At 35.6% G+C, this 19839-nt stretch overlaps 1 protein-coding gene across 1 annotated transcript in view; it reads left to right on the top strand.

Annotated features, from left to right (window-relative positions):
• Positions 1-14814, top strand: part of LOC144452321 (small ribosomal subunit protein mS37-like) — a 44936-nt gene extending 30122 nt beyond the window's left edge. The window contains exons 2-3 of the mRNA XM_078143395.1: positions 4691-4809; positions 14366-14814. Of these exons, the coding sequence (XP_077999521.1) occupies positions 4691-4809; positions 14366-14494 (248 nt within the window). The 3' untranslated portion in view covers positions 14495-14814. The remainder of the gene's footprint in view (positions 1-4690; positions 4810-14365) is intronic.
• Positions 14815-19839: the final 5025 nt, after the last annotated feature.

Here is a 19839-nt window from a genome sequence, read left to right as displayed (position 1 = left end):
TCCGAGACGGAAATTGATTTCTTCTTACTTTAACCTCTGAGTCAATACTTTCTCATCACCAGAAACCTTACAAATTCCTGAAATAGACATGTCTGATACACTGTGATCGTTGGTAATAAAATGCATAGATACGGGATAGTTACGATTCTTTTGTCTGGTCAGGTGGAGATGTTCCACGAAACGATGTACAGTTGAACCTATATATATAAAAAAACACATTTCTGACATGTAATGCAATACACTACATCAGTTTTCAAAAAGGTTAGGGTCGATTTCTAGATTAATTTCCTAAAATTTCAGGTAGTATAGGTGTGCTTAGAGAATGATAATGACTTCGTTATTTGGGGAATTTTGTATTTTTATAAAATATTGACACAATGACAGTCTTTTTATTTTATTTTTTTTTAAATACTGTTTTCCATCTTTGCCTAAAAATCCGACATTTTGGACTCCCATGTCTGGTCCCTTTGTTAAAAATAGTGTTTGGCCCCAATTTTTAGATGTAATTATAAATGGTATTACAACCTGCAGTACAACCTCTAATAAAACTGTGTGTGTATAATCAAATACATTTCAAATCAAATACAAATTAATTGTATGTTATTTTCAATGGTTTTATGGATTCCCTTACTACATTCAGATGTAGCAAAAACTATAGTGCTCCTAATCCTATAATTTAATTCTGAAAAGTTTTTATAATGAAGATGACAAATTGATTAAAATGCATTTTCAAATAACAGTTAAAGTGCTGTGTTTGTTTATCAAAATGTCCCCTATGGTGAATTCAGGAGAAAATGAAAGATAGGTCTAATGCTAACCCTAACGTGATATACAATTATCCATCCTTGAATACTATATACCAAATACTAAATGCTCACTTTCTTATTCTAAAATACTGAACATGGGGCATGTATGGACATGTGGATGGGGAGATATACATGAAGAGGCACCCCCACCTGCAGTAGAAATTGTTAACATATTACAGTTGTTAAGGGGTCATTTCACGACACCAAAATGACAATACACTTCTTAAAGTGTATCACTCAAAATGATACTACGGTCAGACAATATGGTGTCACTAAAACATCGGTGTCAAAGGACATTTATTGATAAGTTTTGCCCATACATGTAGATTATTTTGACATATTTGTCAATTTTGCTTTAAATACTAATTGATTGGACTTTTGTACGGGAGGTGGCGATCACTCAGAACAAAAACAAATGACACAAAACGATGGAAATAGAGATAAATAAAGCATTTAGCCGCTTTCACCACATCGGATTTTAATCAGATTGTCTTACTAATGTATAAAAAACACACAATAGGATCAAAGATCATCATTATCATGGCGTCTTCCATGAGGGTCTAAAACATGTCGTAAAAACACTCACACGCTCAATTTGAGCTTATAAACTGAAACAGTGAAGTTATTACAAAGTTCTATATACCCTACCACTACTGAAATTTAGATTTTCACCACGATAATGCATGCCAAAAACCAAAGTTGAAAATCAAGGAGAGTGGAAAACAGCGAGCCAAGAATTTGAAGAAGTGATGGCCTCAGACCACTATGCATGTAGTGGACTGAGATATGGCTTATGGTATTCAGCAAAATATGTTACATGAATCTAAATTCCAAATTACCAAAGACAAATGTGAGGAGAACAGAGAAGGCCACAGTAGGTACATATGCCCTAACAGTCTTGTAATATTCATGGCTGCCATGTTTCATTTTTGTTTCGTTTCGTTGGACCTGGCTTATGGTATTCAACGAAACGAAACAAAACGGGGCAACTGTGAATGAAAAATGTTACCTGCTATGGCTTTCAATTCTGTCTACCTGAATTCACAACATGATGATCCCATTGGCAATATGCAAATTAGGTCTAAAAATATCTCAATTTTGGTAAAAAACTTATTACTACCGTTTTCTCAAACCCATGGTCCCAGGCCACCTTCACCACGCTCTTGTACAGTCTGACCGATCAACCATATTTGGAAGTGTTCATTTGCATGCAACTTAAATATTTTGTATGATGCCAACGTCAACCAATGACAGCACACTAAATTATTTCCGAACGTAGCGTTCGTTCAATTTGTCAACAAAATATACAATTTTTAAAAAAATATGAAATATTCAAAAAATTTAAAATAAGTCAATTATGACACACAAAAAACGTTTGGTGGATGTCAGGTAACTACATGTATAGTCATAAAATATACTTTCCAGCCCTACACATATCCCAGTAAGAACAAATGTTATTGATGCTTTCGTGAAACATTTATGTTTCAGTGAGGGTACTATGGCCAGTTTTGTCAAAAATTATTTCATTCATTACAGATACATTTATATTAGGCCAAACAAAAAAAATTGTGTGGTTCTGGTTACCCGACCGACCCTAATTGTTAACCCCCGACTGCCGACTTTTTATTCAAGGTTTCGGGAAAAATACCGAAAACCCGAAAGAAAATCGGAAATTTACGAATCTCGCAAAGCACAAGATTTCGGGCGAGAGTTACGACATCCATGCTTTAAAAACAAAAATGGCCACTAGCTAGTGCGAACACAGCGTGTTTTCGCAGGAATAGGATACGACCACATTCAGCAAAAATCTGTACTGACTGCTGTTAACTCAGACAGGACATTTGAGCAATTGTTAGAAGACCACCGTCCAGGTTATTCGGAATGCACATCTTACCAGATTCATATTGAATGTTCAAGTTCAATGAATGGCCCGTGGATGGAAGTTACTCAAAGCAATATTCAACTCGGCACCGTCAGTCAGAACTTTAGTATTAAATACGTACGAGTTCAATGTCAACGAGAACCTGTTTCTCGTGAAATGGAGGATATTGTTGAGGAAACCACAACGAAAGCCGTGAATGCATTGAAATACTAATGGCAGGTGGACGGGAATTTGTTTGGAAGAAACCCTCTTCAAGGTTTGTTTTTATTTTTACTCCGTTCGTTTGTTTTTATTTTTACTCCGTTGTTTTGGGTTTTTTTACTCTGTTCTTTCGTTGTTTCGAAGCATTTTTTGTGCCATTCTTTTGGAAAAATAAGACATTGTAAGGGAAGATGAATTTGTTGTGGGTAAACGTGACGTGATTTTTGGAATGTTTTGTTTGGGTTTTTTATTCTATAATGCCACTATTTTCATACGTCGTTACAGGCTAGGCGCAATAGTCAGACTTTTTGCGCACAAATTTTTAATTAAGGCATGCGAGGTTGAATATTCAATTTTACTTCAAAAATAACTCCAGCTTTAACTCTATGAGTGTATATATGTTCGTAATACTTTGAGGTGGGTGAGTGAAAAGTATTTTTAATAAATGTCCATTTAATTTCTCTTGTCTGTAGTGGCGTTTCACTGACCAAAAAACAAGAATTATATAACTCATTGGTAGATCTGTTTGAGAAGAGAGGACTGGATTGATATTGGAAGAAAAGATGTATGTTACCACTGTGGTGATGTTGGAGCTGAAGTTGATGCTGAACTAAAGAAGCGCTACAAAACAGTCTTACCTATTTGTACTACCTGTAAAGACAATGGGAACCATTCAGTTGTTTAACGCCCATTAGAAAAGAAACGTTGAAGTGAAGAATATAATGTATAAATGTGCATGAAATGTATGAACCTGAAAAAATAACATTCAGAGTTAGATGTTGATTTTGTTATTTTGCAGGCCAGTAAAACCAACTGGTCAGTGTTATTGTGAAGGAATCTGTATTACTGAATTATCATATGAAAAGAAATAAAAAATAATTTGATTTGTGAATTTATGTCTGCTCTGTACATATATATTTGAGTTGCTAGTTGTATTTTCAACCCCGTCCATACCTGCAAAATAGAAATTTAAAAAAAAAAAAAAATCCCTACCTACCTACCCTTATTTTCAAGACCATGTAATAGGAACCACACAATTTTTTTTGTTTGGCCTCATCATGCAAGAGAGACAACTATAGTCTATGCCAATTTGAAGAAAGAAGGTGTACTGTTTTGGTGTCATGACAACATTCCAGACATTTATGCGAGTTGTGTTGAAACAAAGCTATAAGATGAGGTTACAATATTGCGTTATCACCGTGAATGCCAAAGTACATGTACAAGTACCCACAGACATTGCTATAATAAACTTCTACAAAACTTCTACAAAGAACATGAGTTTAGGGATATCTGGGGTAGATGATTGAAAATTTATCTTTTGGTAGATTTTATATCCAATTTAGATCAAAATTCATGCTTTTGCGTTTTCTAACTAGACATCACACTAGTAACCATGATAGAGGTGAATGAAGTGAATCGAGTTTGATCATGGTTCGGTACATTTTCAAATAAACTGTCACTGGGATTGTTATAGAATTAATGCTTCTTTTTAAAGTCATAGAGAGTGAGTACACAATGACATGTCAATCGTCAATGAGTGATAAAACCATGATAAAATAATGATAACATCGTTAAATAATGATAAAATACATAAAGGAATTGTAATTTGGCAGTGATCTCACCCCATACAATCATACATTAATTTATAATACTTGTATGTCACAATTTATATTTGCTTCTAAAGTGAAGCTACTACTTTAAAGAGTTGAAGATTATCTTGACCATACACATCTTCATTTTCTCTTCTTTTGTGGATTATACATTGATTTATGTGGAATACATGTATCTGTTTCTCTATTAGGTGCAACCTGTATACAAGAAATGTCAGTCCTTATGTCATGCTGGAGACTCCATGATTACAATGATACAAAATGTGACAAAGAAATCACAGCATTTCAAAAATGTGCAGCAGCAGCTGAGGTATGAGATACAACTTCAAAAACTGATTATATTCAAAATAGGGTCATTCAATATTTTATGGGGTGCCTAAATTTGCACCTAAGTTAGCTTTTAATGAAGATATAGGATAGGTTAGAATAGGCTGCTGAAGATGTTAGATTACAGGATCACAAAATCAGTGTTTCAGATTACAGGATCACAAAATCAGTGTTTCAGATTACAGGATCACAAAATCAGTGTTTCAGATTACAGGATCACAAAATCAGTGTTTCGATTGGACTTCACCTTATTTCATGAATCAAAAATATGGTGTCATGATGTGCTTAACATTTTCTTTGAATTAGGGTTAGAACATAAATTCCTCAACTTGGAACTAATAACTACATATACTGATGAAGCAATTGCATTATTAAGAAATGTTCATGCCAACCAATTGAAATCAGAAATAATGACAACACCCTACTTGAGAGCATACATGTATATTACATTCAAAAAAAATTATGGGAAAAGAAAATGATTTATTAGGAGGAATGTGCAGTCCAAAAATTGGCAAAATGCTCCATAATGGCTCTGTTTAGACTTAAAACAGAAACAGACAGATTTTGCAATCTTGGAAGTCGAAGACGGGAAATGTGACTTTTGCCAAAATTCACCAGCGGATGAAGTACACTTTATGTTTTATTGTAATCTATACAGGGATCTTGGAAAGCATTACTGGATAAAATAATAACTTTAACAACAAACTTCAGTCATATGCACATAAGCGATAAACTACAACATTTAATGAAAAAATTTCCCATTAATGTCGCAACTTTTTACAGGAAGCATTTAACTATAGGAAAACTTTTATTTACAATTAAAATGTATGTGATAATTATTTATTTATTTATGTATTTAATTTGATATTCTTTGTGTCCAATACACCCAGAGGGCTGGATGTGGCTCTTTTTTAGCACAACTGAACTGATAATGTTCAGTAGTGCCATAGGCAGTGTGTGGTGTCTGTCCGTCCGTCTGTGTGTGTGTGTGTGTGTGTGTGTGTGTGTGTGTGTGTGTGTGGACAACTTAAACTCAAAAACCGTTACACCGATTGCCTCGGTATTTGGTGGGTCCATTACTTTTTGTGTCTAGTTGAAATTCTTTAAAGCAAAATGATCACATCACAGATATGTGATTTTGGTCAAAAAATGTGATTGTTGGGCAAAAAACTTAAACTCAAAAACTACTGGGCAGATTGGTCTTAAATTTAATGGGAACGTTCTTAGGTGTGTGTAAATAAAGATTTGTCAGTCATTTTGTACAATTTTTGTAACATCCATGCCTGAAACATGTGTTTATGACACAATTTAAGCTTGTAATTTGTAACAAACATTGTGAGCCTATGCTGCGTGAAGCTGTGACAATTTCATTTATTGCACATGCTCAATGAACAAAGAACGTCTTCCACATTACCATTACGGAGTCGGTCATTTCCCCGATGATACAACTGATGTAAAGCTAAAATCTGGTCAAAAAATTGTTTTTTTGAGGAATGCAATATGCCTTTTACCAATTTTAAGCATAGTTTTGAAAATGATAGAAATATTCTGAGCTATTACATTGCAGCAAAATGTACTGGCCCAGTTGGGCAGGTCTTTCAAAAATCTTCCGGTCCAGCCTGAAGATTTGGCAGCCCGGGATGCTTGGCTGGCATTAATTTCGAGCCCTGTCCCTCCAACCTCAATGACTTCAGCCATGAAAGACACATGCTGCTCTGATGTGACAAGGGGGTAGATGCCATGATGAACATTTGATGTTCGTTTGAACTTTACAATCTTGCCATGTTGCTAAGATGAACTGAGGGGTCGGTCGGAAATAAAAAAAGTTGTTGTTTTTCTGATGTCGGAGCTGCAAATTAGGGTCGGTCAGGAGATGAGAAACAGAAAAATAAATAGGGTCGCCCTAATATGCAAATTCTGGCTAGAAATTTGTCTTTTTGGTCAAAAATCTTTAATTCCAAAACTACTGAGCAGATTGGGATGCATCTGGGGGTGTATAAATGAAGATATATTAAGCATATAATGATCTCATCCATGATATACAAATTAGGTGTAAAAATGTGATTTTTTTGTCAAAAACTTATATCTCTAAAATTACTCTGTCAATGAGACTGAAATTTGATGAGATATTTCTAGAAGTGATATTCTGCAGATTTTGTTCAAAATATTTTGACACAATTGGCCCTAGCAACGATGAACATGCCCTTAGCAAAACCAAATGCCAGAATATTTTGCTAAAATAACAACATCTGGTGAGTAAGTGAATAAACATTCTAAAATGTATGCAAATATCCCTAGCAACCATGACCACGCCCATAGCAACAGCAAACAATTGTGTATTTCACAAAGATAACAGGGATTAATAGACAGCTAAATAAACATTCGTAAAAAATGTATGTAAATGTGCCTAGCAACAAGACCACGGCCATAGCAACAGCCAAATGATCGCATATATTACAAAGATAACAACAGGGATTAATAGACACCTAAATAAACATTCCAAAAGTATATGTAAATGTGCCTAGCAACAAGACCATGCCCATGGCAACAACCAAATGATCACATATATTGCAAAAATAGCAGCAGGGATTAATAGGCAACAGAATAAACATTCCAAAAATGTATGCAAATGTGCCTAGCAACAGCCAAATGATCATGTATATTGCAAAGACACAGGGATTAATAGACAAATGTATAAACATTCAAAAAAGCTATGCAAATGTACCTAGCAACAAGACCATGCCCATAGCAACAGTCATATGATCATGTATATTGCAAAAATAACATCAGGTATTATAGACAATTGAACGAACATTCAAAAAATGTATGCAAATATGTCTAGCAACATGACCATGCCCATAGCAACAGCCAAATGATTGCGTATATTGCAAAGATAACATCAGGGCTGGATAGGCAACTGAATAATCATTCAGCAAATGAATATCTATACCTAGTATGGCTCAGCAAGTGGATAAAGAATTTTAAAAATTGTACAGTTGTGCTACAGTGCCATTGGCACTATTTTTTTGTAACTTTTATTAAGTATTTTATAATTTAATAAGTCTACATAGGACACCTTAATGAATAATAACATAACATAACATAACATAACATAACATAGCATACAATGTAGCATAGCTACCAAAATGATTCCCATATAATGGACATCATAAGTTGTAATGTACAGTATGTTAGTCGAGGTGAAATTGTAATTCTAAAGTCCATTTACAACTATAGCCTAGTCCTTCAGTTCAAAAAATACAATTTATTGCATTGTACCACACAAGCCAGTACATGTACACTCTGTAAGCTTACCATTGGTTTATACAAGTTAGTAAGTACACATTTCAAAACTACCATTGGTTTATACAAGTTAGCAAGTACACATTTCAAAACTACCATTGGTTTATACAAGTTAGTAAGTACACATTTCAAAACTACCATTGGTTTATACAAGTTAGTAAGTACTCATTTCAAAACTACCATTGGTTTATACAAGTAAGTAAGTACACATTTCAAAACTACCATTGGTTTATACAAGTTAGTAAGTACACATTTCAAAACTACCATTGGTTTAGACAAGTAAGTAAGTACACATTTCAAAACTACCATTGGTTTATACAAGTTAGTAAGTACACATTTCAAAACTACCATTGGTTTATACAAGTAAGTAAGTACACATTTCAAAACTACCATTGGTTTATACAAGTTAGTAAGTACACATTTCAAAACTACCATTGGTTTATACAAGTAAGTAAGTACACATTTCAAAACTACCATTGGTTTATACAAGTTAGTAAGTACACATTTCAAAACTACCATTGGTTTATACAAGTAAGTAAGTACACATTTCAAAACTACCATTGGTTTATACAAGTAAGTAAGTACACATTTCAAAACTACCATTGGTTTATACAAGTTAGTTAGTACACATTTCAAAACTACCATTGGTTTAGACAAGTAAGTAAGTACACATTTCAAAACTACCATTGGTTTATACAAGTTAGTAAGTACACATTTCAAAACTACCATTGGTTTATACAAGTAAGTAAGTACACATTTCAAAACTACCATTGGTTTATACAAGTTAGTAAGTACACATTTCAAAACTACCATTGGTTTATACAAGTTAGTAAGTACACATTTCAAAACTACCATTGGTTTATACAAGTTAGTAAGTACACATTTCAAAACTACCATTGGTTTATACAAGTAAGTAAGTACACATTGCAAAACTACCATTGGTTTATACAAGTTAGTAAGTACACATTTCAAAACTACCATTGGTTTATACAAGTAATTAAGTACACATTTCAAAACTACCATTAGTTTATACAAGTTAGTAAGTACACATTTCAAAACTACCATTGGTTTATACAAGTTAGTAAGTACACATTTCAAAACTACCATTGTTTATACAAGTAAGTAAGTACACATTTCAAAACTACCATTGGTTTATACAAGTTAGTTAGTACACATTTCAAAACTACCATTGGTTTAGACAAGTAAGTAAGTACACATTTCAAAACTACCATTGGTTTATACAAGTTAGTAAGTACACATTTCAAAACTACCATTGGTTTATACAAGTAAGTAAGTACACATTTCAAAACTACCATTGGTTTATACAAGTTAGTAAGTACACATTTCAAAACTACCATTGGTTTATACAAGTTAGTAAGTACACATTTCAAAACTACCATTGGTTTATACAAGTTAGTAAGTACACATTTCAAAACTACCATTGGTTTATACAAGTAAGTAAGTACACATTGCAAAACTACCATTGGTTTATACAAGTTAGTAAGTACACATTTCAAAACTACCATTGGTTTATACAAGTAATTAAGTACACATTTCAAAACTACCATTAGTTTATACAAGTTAGTAAGTACACATTTCAAAACTACCATTGGTTTATACAAGTTAGTAAGTACACATTTCAAAACTACCATTGTTTATACAAGTACGTAAGTACACATTTCAAAACTACCATTGGTTTATACAAGTTAGTAAGTACACATTTCAAAACTACCATTGGTTTATACAAGTTAGTAAGTACACATTTCAAAACTACCATTGGTTTATACAAGTTAGTAAGTACACATTTCAAAACTACAATTGGTTTATACAAGTTAGTAAGTACACATTTCAAAACTACCATTGGTTTATACAAGTTAGTAAGTACACATTTCAAAACTACCATTGGTTTATACAAGTTAGTAAGTACACATTTCAAAACTACCATTGGTTTATACAAGTTAGTAAGTACACATTTCAAAACTACCATTGGTTTATACAAGTTAGTAAGTACACATTTCAAAACTACCATTGGTTTATACAAGTTAGTAAGTACACATTTCAAAACTACCATAGGTTTATACAAGTAAGTAAGTACACATTTCAAAAGTACCATTGGTTTATACAAGTTAGTAAGTACACATTTCAAAACTACCATTGGTTTATACAAGTTAGTAAGTACACATTTCAAAACTACCATTGGTTTATACAAGTTAGTAAGTACACATTTCAAAACTACCATTGGTTTATACAAGTAAGTAAGTACACATTTCAAAACTACCATTGGTTTATACAAGTAAGTAAGTACACATTTCAAAACTACCATTGGTTTATACAAGTAAGTAAGTACACATTTCAAAACTACCATTGGTTTATACAAGTTAGTAAGTACACATTTCAAAACTACCATTGGTTTATACAAGTTAGTAAGTACACATTTCAAAACTACCATTGGTTTATACAAGTAAGTAAGTACACATTTCAAAACTACCATTGGTTTATACAAGTTAGTAAGTACACATTTCAAAACTACCATTGGTTTATACAAGTAAGTAAGTACACATTGCAAAACTACCATTGGTTTATACAAGTTAGTAAGTACACATTTCAAAACTACCATTGGTTTATACAAGTAATTAAGTACACATTTCAAAACTACCATTAGTTTATACAAGTTAGTAAGTACACATTTCAAAACTACCATTGGTTTATACAAGTTAGTAAGTACACATTTCAAAACTACCATTGTTTATACAAGTAAGTAAGTACACATTTCAAAACTACCATTGGTTTATACAAGTTAGTAAGTACACATTTCAAAACTACCATTGGTTTATACAAGTTAGTAAGTACACATTTCAAAACTACCATTGGTTTATACAAGTTAGTAAGTACACATTCCAAAACTACCATTGGTTTATACAAGTTAGTAAGTACACATTTCAAAACTACAATTGGTTTATACAAGTTAGTAAGTACACATTTCAAAACTACCATTGGTTTATACAAGTTAGTAAGTACACATTTCAAAACTACCATTGGTTTATACAAGTTAGTAAGTACACATTTCAAAACTACCATTGGTTTATACAAGTTAGTAAGTACACATTTCAAAACTACCATTGGTTTATACAAGTTAGTAAGTACACATTTCAAAACTACCATTGGTTTATACAAGTAAGTAAGTACACATTTCAAAACTACCATTGGTTTATACAAGTTAGTAAGTACACATTTCAAGACTACCATTCGTTTATACAAGTAAGTAAGTACACATTTCAAAACTGAGGGAGGCTATTCAGATTTGTTCATGCCAAGTTGATCTGTGCCATTTTCAATTTTTTATGAATTTTTTTCAAAAAATGAAATTTTCATCATCTCCTCAAATACTATTTGTCAGATTGCTTTGATATCTGGTGTGTTGATGCGCAGGGGGTAGCTTACTCAGATTTGTTAATTTCAAGTCAGCACATCTTCATTTTTATTTTTTATGATTTTTTTCTTGTAATTTATAGAAAAAATGAATATGTTAATGAGCATTGTGACCGACGCCATATTGGAAATCAGTCGACTAGACTTGAAGTAAACTGCCACTTTTCAAAAGACACTATTGACGTCAACCAAGCAATGTAATATGTGCTATAGTCATAATTCTACGCATTATGCGCCCAAATGACAAGTGTTTGTTCGAAACAGGGTTGTAAACTTCAAATCCAAATTTTGCACCCCTTCTACATAATCAGCCAGTCCGCAATACCCTCATTTGCATATAATCTATCCTCATATGCTCCAGATAGCGACACTTTGAATGGCTGCTCACGGGCCTTATTTTTCGGTATTTTCAACTCGCCGTAACTTTCACTAGAGTTCCCCATTTTAGATACTGAAAACGCCTAAACCTCAACTGATATCTCTTCTTTTGTGCCAGCAAAATAAATTTTGGCATTACATTTAGGAATACCGATGTTCCGACGAATTCGGGACACATACTTGAGGCCCTGAAATTTCGACCCAGTTTTTCGCTCATAGCATGGAAGTATAACCCTCCATGCTCATAGTTTCCTCAATACGGACCGGAAAGTTTACAAATTCCACAAAAAGGTGGATTTTTATGTGTTTTAAATAACTATGGCAAGTAAATTTAGTAGGATCGTTGTGTAACAGTCCGGACCGTTCAAGAATTTTCGGTAGAAAATGACTGATTTGACCCGGAAGCTGAAGCTGAAGCTGACCTCGTTTGACGTCCGGGCGATTTTCCACAGCAACTACACGGGAGTTCTTGGTACTCACTAAAATCACACTTCAGACCCACTATAAAAGTTTGATGTTTTCAGATATACTGTATCTTGTCACTTGTGATTAATTCTATATTGTTGTGCAATTTGGAGTGACAGTGAACCATAATGAAGACAACTCGCGTAAGGAAGGCATGCCTTGGCATGCGGTTGAAGTTATGCAAGAGCAGTATCACTGCCGAATGTGAATCGACCAAACTTTGTTTATTGGCCGACAGTTTACATGTAAAGTTAAACGACATGAACGTGTCTTGCCATTTCCAAAATGCAAATATTTGGCAGGTAAAAATAATTAAAATAATTACAACTTTAATTTGGCTTCAGACTTTGCATTATGTTTTTCGTATCTTTCCCCGTGTTACATGTAAATCCGAAAAGGTTCTCTCTGGTCATGCCAGTGGTTAGCCCTGCTTACATACGACAGGTGGTGCACAAGTCTATATTGCTGACTTGACTCTAAACAAATAGTAGGGACAATTGTCAGAATCGAGTTCCAGATTACTCCGTATGCAAGCACGACTAGTCAGTGATCATACCGGGACTGCTTTGAGTACGAGCGAGGTGAGGCATGTTGAGGTAATTTGTTGAGAATTATGAATATTGCGAAATGTCAAGTACAAGGTTTAAATACAATGGAATGATGAAAAAAAATTGGCCGAGTCTACTGACACGCGCCAGTCACAAGAAACTTTGTAAATTAAAATATCAGACGATGTTATGTCTACTACAACTAGTACAAGTTGAATGTTGTTGACTTGGTAAATTTCTTAGAAAATTGAAATTCGAATTGCCTCAAAATTATTTTAGATCCCTTTTCATTCATCATTAAAATTTTCCAGGGTTAAAGCTGTAAGACACTGGAATTATTTATAGCCAACCTCAAAATCCTCTTTTTTTTTCTTTTTCTTGTGTGCATTTCCCAGTCATTATTTTTCTGAATTTTTGTGTAATTTTTCATAACAGTAGATTTTTTTAATAAAATGGTGACTATGGTATAAAAGTACAATACATTACCAACTTTCTGTGTAAAATGTGTTTTATAGTGAGACATCATATGAAACCACTAACCACTTTATTACATCGCTAAAACAAAACTGCATAGTGAAGAGCTGAAGAACTGAACCACTTCTACATGTTACCAAAATAAAAAATTAAACTAAAAACAACAGCGGAGCTATTCTGACCGATAGGTCGCTTGTTAGTCCCCGCCGGACGAAGTCCGGGACGGGGACTTATGGATTGGGTTCCGTCTGTCCATGCGTCCGTGTGTCCGTGCGTCCGTCCAACCGTCCGTCCGTCCGTCCGTCCACAGCCGTTTCTTGGAGATGCCTGGACCGATTTTTTTCAAACTTGGTACAGGGGCAACATACAATGGCATACATATGCACGTCAATTTGTTTCATGATACGATCCAATATGGCCGCCTAGCAGCCATTTTGTTTGCAAATTTTCCCTGTCTAAAGCCATAACTCAGACATGCTTGAACAGATCTCATTCAAAGTTGGTATTAGGACAGTGTTCTATAACAATACATGTGTATATTCAATGTTGTCATGATACGATCCAATATGGCTGCCTAGCAGCCATTTTGTTTGTGAATTTTCCATGTCCAAAGCCATAACTCAGACATGCTTGAACAGATCTCATTCAAAGTTGGTATTAGGACAGTGTTCTATGACATACATGTGCATATCCATTTTCTTCATGATACGATCCCCCATACCCGACCCATCCTTTATTGTTGTAGGCATGTTCCATGTCCAACAAGCAGACACAACATATCTAAGTCTGTTTGATTTAGGTTCACAAGTGTTGTTGCGTGATCAGAGTAGTGATAATTCCTTAAAACCCAATCATAGCGGGGACTATGTCATTCTCAATGACTTGTTCTTTATACCATTACACACTTTTGTTTGACCATTACCATCTTGTTGTCATTTACAGAAAGCAAGACAAGTTAGGACAGCTGGAAATATAATGGGTAAACCCGAAACAGGAAAATTGCCTTCAAAACAAGTAAATGTATTACTCAAGAGGTATCCACAACCAGCAGTGATTACAGACACAACATAGGATAGCATTGTAGTTAGCAACTGACCAATACCCAGCTTCAACAATGAATCTCTTGGATTTAGCATCTGTGAGTGCATCCTCTAGTGACCAGTTTGCAAAGATTAAAGGTCCAGAACATTGAATATCTCCTTGTATGTTGAATTAATGACTCTGAAATGTTAATAATTTGATAAAAGTAGCTGAGGTAAATGTTGAAATATTGTTTTTTTCTTCTTTTCAATGTGTTCACTTTAGAAAAAGTCAAACTGGGATTGAGTGTAAACAGACAAGATAAGCAGTAACAGGAAGTAGATTACATGAAATAATGTTACTTACTTAATAAATTGGAATATTGTATTTAGCATTCAATATGTATGGTGTGGTCAATTAATTGAAACATACAAAACAATTCATGTTTGAGCTTTTTAAAGTCTTTCTATCTGATAAATGTGCCTAATCTTCACTGTCATGATGTCATTGTAATAACCCATGCATTGCTCACGGTCATGATGTCATCATAATAACCCATGCATTGCTCACTGTCATGATGTCATCGTAGTAACCCATGCATTGCTCACTGTCATGATGTCATCATAATAACCCATGCATTGCTCACTGTCATGATGTCATCGTAATAACCCATGCATTGCTCACTGTCATGATGTCATCGTAGTAACCCATGCATTGCTCACTGTCATGATGTCATCATAATAACCCATGCATTGCTCTGTCATGATGTCATCGTAGTAACCCATGCATTGCTCACTGTCATGATGTCATCTTAATAACCCATGCATTGCTCACTGTCATGATGTCATCGTAATAACCCATGCATTGCTCACTGTCATGATGTCATTGTAATAACCCATGCATTGCTCACTGTCATGATGTCATCGTAATAACCCATGCATTGCTCACTGTCATGATGTCATCGTATTAACCCATGCATGGCTCACTGTCATGATGTCATCGTAATAACCCATGCATTGCTCACTGTCATGATGTCATCGTAATAACCCATGCATTGCTCAGTCATGATGTCATCGTAATAACCCATGCATTGCTCGCTGTCATGATGTCATCGTAGTAACCCATGCATTGCTCACTGTCATGATGTCATCGTAATAACCCATGCATTGCTCACTGTCATGATGTCATCGTAGTAACCCATGCATTGCTCACTGTCATGATGTCATCGTAGTAACCCATGCATTGCTCACTGTCATGATGTCATCGTAGTAACCCATGCATTGCTCACTGTCATGATGTCATCATAATAACCCATGCATTGCTCACTGTCATGATGTCATCGTAATAACCCATGCATTGCTCGCTGTCATGATGTCATCATAATAACCCATGCATTGCTCACTGTCATGATGTCATCGTAATAACCCATGCATTGCTCGCTGTCATGATGTCATCGTAGTAACCCATGCATTGCTCACTGTCATGATGTCATCATAATAACCCATGCATTGCTCACTGTCATGATGTCATCGTAATAATTACCCATGCATTGCTCACTGTCATGATGTCATCATAATAACCCATGCACTGCCCACTGTCATGATGTCATCGTAGTAACCCATGCATTGCTCACTGTCATGATGTCATCATAATAACCCATGCATTGCTCACTGTCATGATGTCATCGTAATAACCCATGCATTGCTCGCTGTCATGATGTCATCGTAATAACCCATGCATTGCTCACTGTCATGATGTCATCGTAATAACCCATGCATTGTTCACTGTCATTAAAGTTGCACTTGCTGAAACTGGAGTGAGTTTATTAACAACTGAATTGATAAGGTTCAGTTGTGCTATAGGCATCGCGAAGTGTCTGTGTTTGTTTGTGTGTGTGTGTGTGTGTGTGTAAACAACTTAATAAGTTAATAATTTATTCTATGCTAAATTCCTAAGTATAGCCTCTAAACACGCCCCTCTTAATGCGAAAAATGGTCGAAAATCGTCTTTCCTAAACCCTGGTTGACAAGGGGAACTCTGATATCGATAAAAAAGAAACACTCTCTGTTTTCTAAAACAAAACGGTCGCCAATGAACAATGATTTACAAGAATACTATAAAACTTACAGAAACATTTGAAGACGTTTCATGAGAGCTGCTAAGAAACGTCACTTCTATCATAAATTGACTTCTGTAGCGGGCAATTCTTCTAAAACCTGGAAAGTTATTAACAAAATTTTAAATAGGGATGTGAACAAGAATACTACACCTAATAAGTTACATTTGCCTAAAGGGTGATATCGAAACAAACCCTACAAAAATAGCTGACACATTTTGTGAGTATTTCACAAGTATTGGTCCTAACTTAGCATCTAAAATATCATCCGATATTGATTTTGAACAATTCATCACAGGAAACTACAACAACTCCTTCTTTTTTAGACCAGTTGTTGCAGAAGAATTACTATCCCTTGACACAAAGAAAGTTTTTGGTTACGATCTCATCCATCCCTTGTTGTATAAGACCCCATGTAAACCATAAGTGAGACTGAGTCTGAGACTCTCATTTTGTAGGAAGTCCAATGTTAGACGGTATCTGAGACAGGATTTGAGACTTGTATGATGTAAACAATAAACAGCGGACAGCAACAGAAGTCATCGCATGACCAACAGATGCACCTAGCTAAACTCTGCACATGATCAGACACAAATAATGGTCACTCGGCCCAACTGTGCACAAATTGAAACAAACAAACAAACCACATGCATTGCATACAACAACGATTCAACAGTGATGTCTTTGAATACAAATGAGACACGTATGTGTAGTTGAACAGATCGAGGTTTGAATTACACGTAAATTGTCTGGACTACACAAGCCGAAATACTAGGTTGTGAGGCTACCATTTACCTGTCTCAAAGACGATCTCAGGTTTGCTTGCAATTACAGTCTATTTGATAAATGAGAGTCTCAAACACAGTCTCACTTAGCATGTTCTTCGTTTTGAGAGGCTCAGTTTTGATCTCACTTCTCCTGTATTTGGGGTCTTACATACTACCTGCTTGTTGGCCAAGCATGCAGCTAATTGTATTTCTAGTCCCCTTTCTCATATTATTAATCTTTCACTTACCAATGGAATTCTATCAGATATTCAATATGATTTTCAGAAAAGCTACTAACAGCACTAATTTGGCCCTTGTCAACATTGTTGCAGAATTAACTAACAGAATGGAAAACAGAAATACAACTGTTGGAATATTCATTGATTTCAAAAAAAGCTTTTGACACCATCAATCATGACATAGTATTGCATAAGTTACATATCTATGGGATTAGGGGTGAACTGCCGAACTGGATTCATAGCTACCTTTATAAACGTCAGCAATCCATAATTGTTGGCGGGAAATCTTCAAGTCCAAAGCAAATCCAGTGTGGAGTGCCTCAGGGATCAATTCTTGGCCCGACCCTTTTTCGTTCCTATAGTAATGACATTTGCAACTCCAGCAACTTTTTCAATTTCAGACTTTTTGCCAATGATACAAATTTCAGGGGTGAACAAATCATTTTGTGAACTGGTGGTTCCAAGACCAGTGCCTTAAAAGATCCAGTGGTCCTGCTGAAAGTGGTCCCAGGTCCTGCTTATGTGAAACATTAAATCTTACCTATGAATCTATATTCAGATGACTTTTTAACATAGTTATTAACAGTAAGGTACTGGTCCAGCCTCGTACGACAATGAGACAGCTATACAAAGGTCCAATTGTTAGTTGAGAATCTAAAGGTTATTTCGCAATCTTGTCTATTTGCCATGGATATTGACCATGTTTTGTAATGACAGGCAAGTCCTGTTACACATGTTCCACCAATGTCTGTGCTTGGAACGAGCCTTGAGGAGCTTCGGCCATTGAATGACGTTGGGGTTAGCCACGTGACATAATGGTTATGTGAATATTTAAATATTAGCTATTCAAATAGCTAGCCCGGGAGATTTAAGTGTTTAACCAGACCGTTCAAAATGACAAGATACCACAAATATGCAACTGAGAAATCATCGGAATTTCAGCCTTTCTGTTCATTTGCTGTCAATTGTGCCTGGTAAAAATTGTGCGTTCTAAGCATATTTCTTCTAGCGAGGTGGATTTTTGACTGATCAGAAGTCCAATTATGGCATTTTTTCAGGATATGGAAACTATACTACTCTCTTTTGGGTAGGGATCAGTCTTAACCCTTTAGGGGTCTCTTCATTGGTGACTATTGAGTAGGGATCAGTCTTAACCCTTTAGGGGTCTCTCTATTGGTGACTATTGAGTAGGGATCAGTCTTAACCCTTTAGGGATCTCTCCATTGGTGACTATTGAGTAGGGATCAGTCTCAACCCTTTAGGGGTCTCTTCATTGGTGACTATTGAGTAGGGATCAGTCTTAACCCTTTAGGGGTCTCTCTATTGGTGACTATTGAGTAGGGATCAGTCTTAACCCTTTAGGGGTCTCTTCATTGGTGACTATTGAGTAGGGATCAGTCTTAACCCTTTAGGGGTCTCTCTATTGGTGACTATTGTGTAGGGATCAGTCTTAACCCTTTAGGGGTCTCTCTATTGGTGACTATTGAGTAGGGATCAGTCTTAACCCTTTAGGGGTCTCTTCATTGGTGACTATTGAGTAGGGATCAGTCTCAACCCTTTAGGGGTCTCTCCGTTGGTGACTATTGAGTAGGGATCAGTCTTAACCCTTTAGGGGTCTCTTCATTGGTGACTATTGAGTAGGGATCAGTCTTAACCCTTTAGGGGTCTCTTCATTGGTGACTATTGAGTAGAGATGAGTCTCAACCCTTTAGGGGTCTCTTCATTGGTGACTATTGAGTAGAGATCAGTCTTAACCCTTTAGGGGTCTCTCCATTGGTGACTATTGAGTAGGGATCAGTCTTAACCCTTTAGGGGTCTTTCCATTGGTGACTATTGAGTAGGGATCAGTCTTAACCCTTTAGGGGTCTCTCCATTGGTGACTATTGAGTAGGGATCAGTCTTAACCCTTTAGGGGTCTCTCTATTGGTGACTATTGAGTAGGGATCAGTCTCAACCCTTTAGGGGTCTCTTCATTGGTGACTATTGAGTAGGGATCAGTCTAAACCCTTTAGGGGTCTCTCTATTGGTGACTATTGAGTAGGGATCAGTCTCAACCCTTTAGGGGTCTCTTCATTGGTGACTATTGAGTAGGGATCAGTCTCAACCCTTTAGGGGTCTCTTCATTGGTGACTATTGAGTAGGGATCAGTCTCAACCCTTTAGGGGTCTCTCCGTTGGTGACTATTGAGTAGGGATCAGTCTCAACCCTTTAGGGGTCTCTTCATTGGTGACTATTGAGTAGAGATCAGTCTCGACCCTTTAGGGGTCTCTCCGT

This window comes from Glandiceps talaboti, chromosome 22 (genome assembly GCF_964340395.1).
Source record: "Glandiceps talaboti chromosome 22, keGlaTala1.1, whole genome shotgun sequence".
NCBI lineage: Eukaryota > Metazoa > Hemichordata > Enteropneusta > Spengelidae > Glandiceps > Glandiceps talaboti.
The sequence above is the reverse complement of the archived record's forward strand: the minus strand, read 5'-3'. Positions and strand labels throughout refer to the sequence as shown.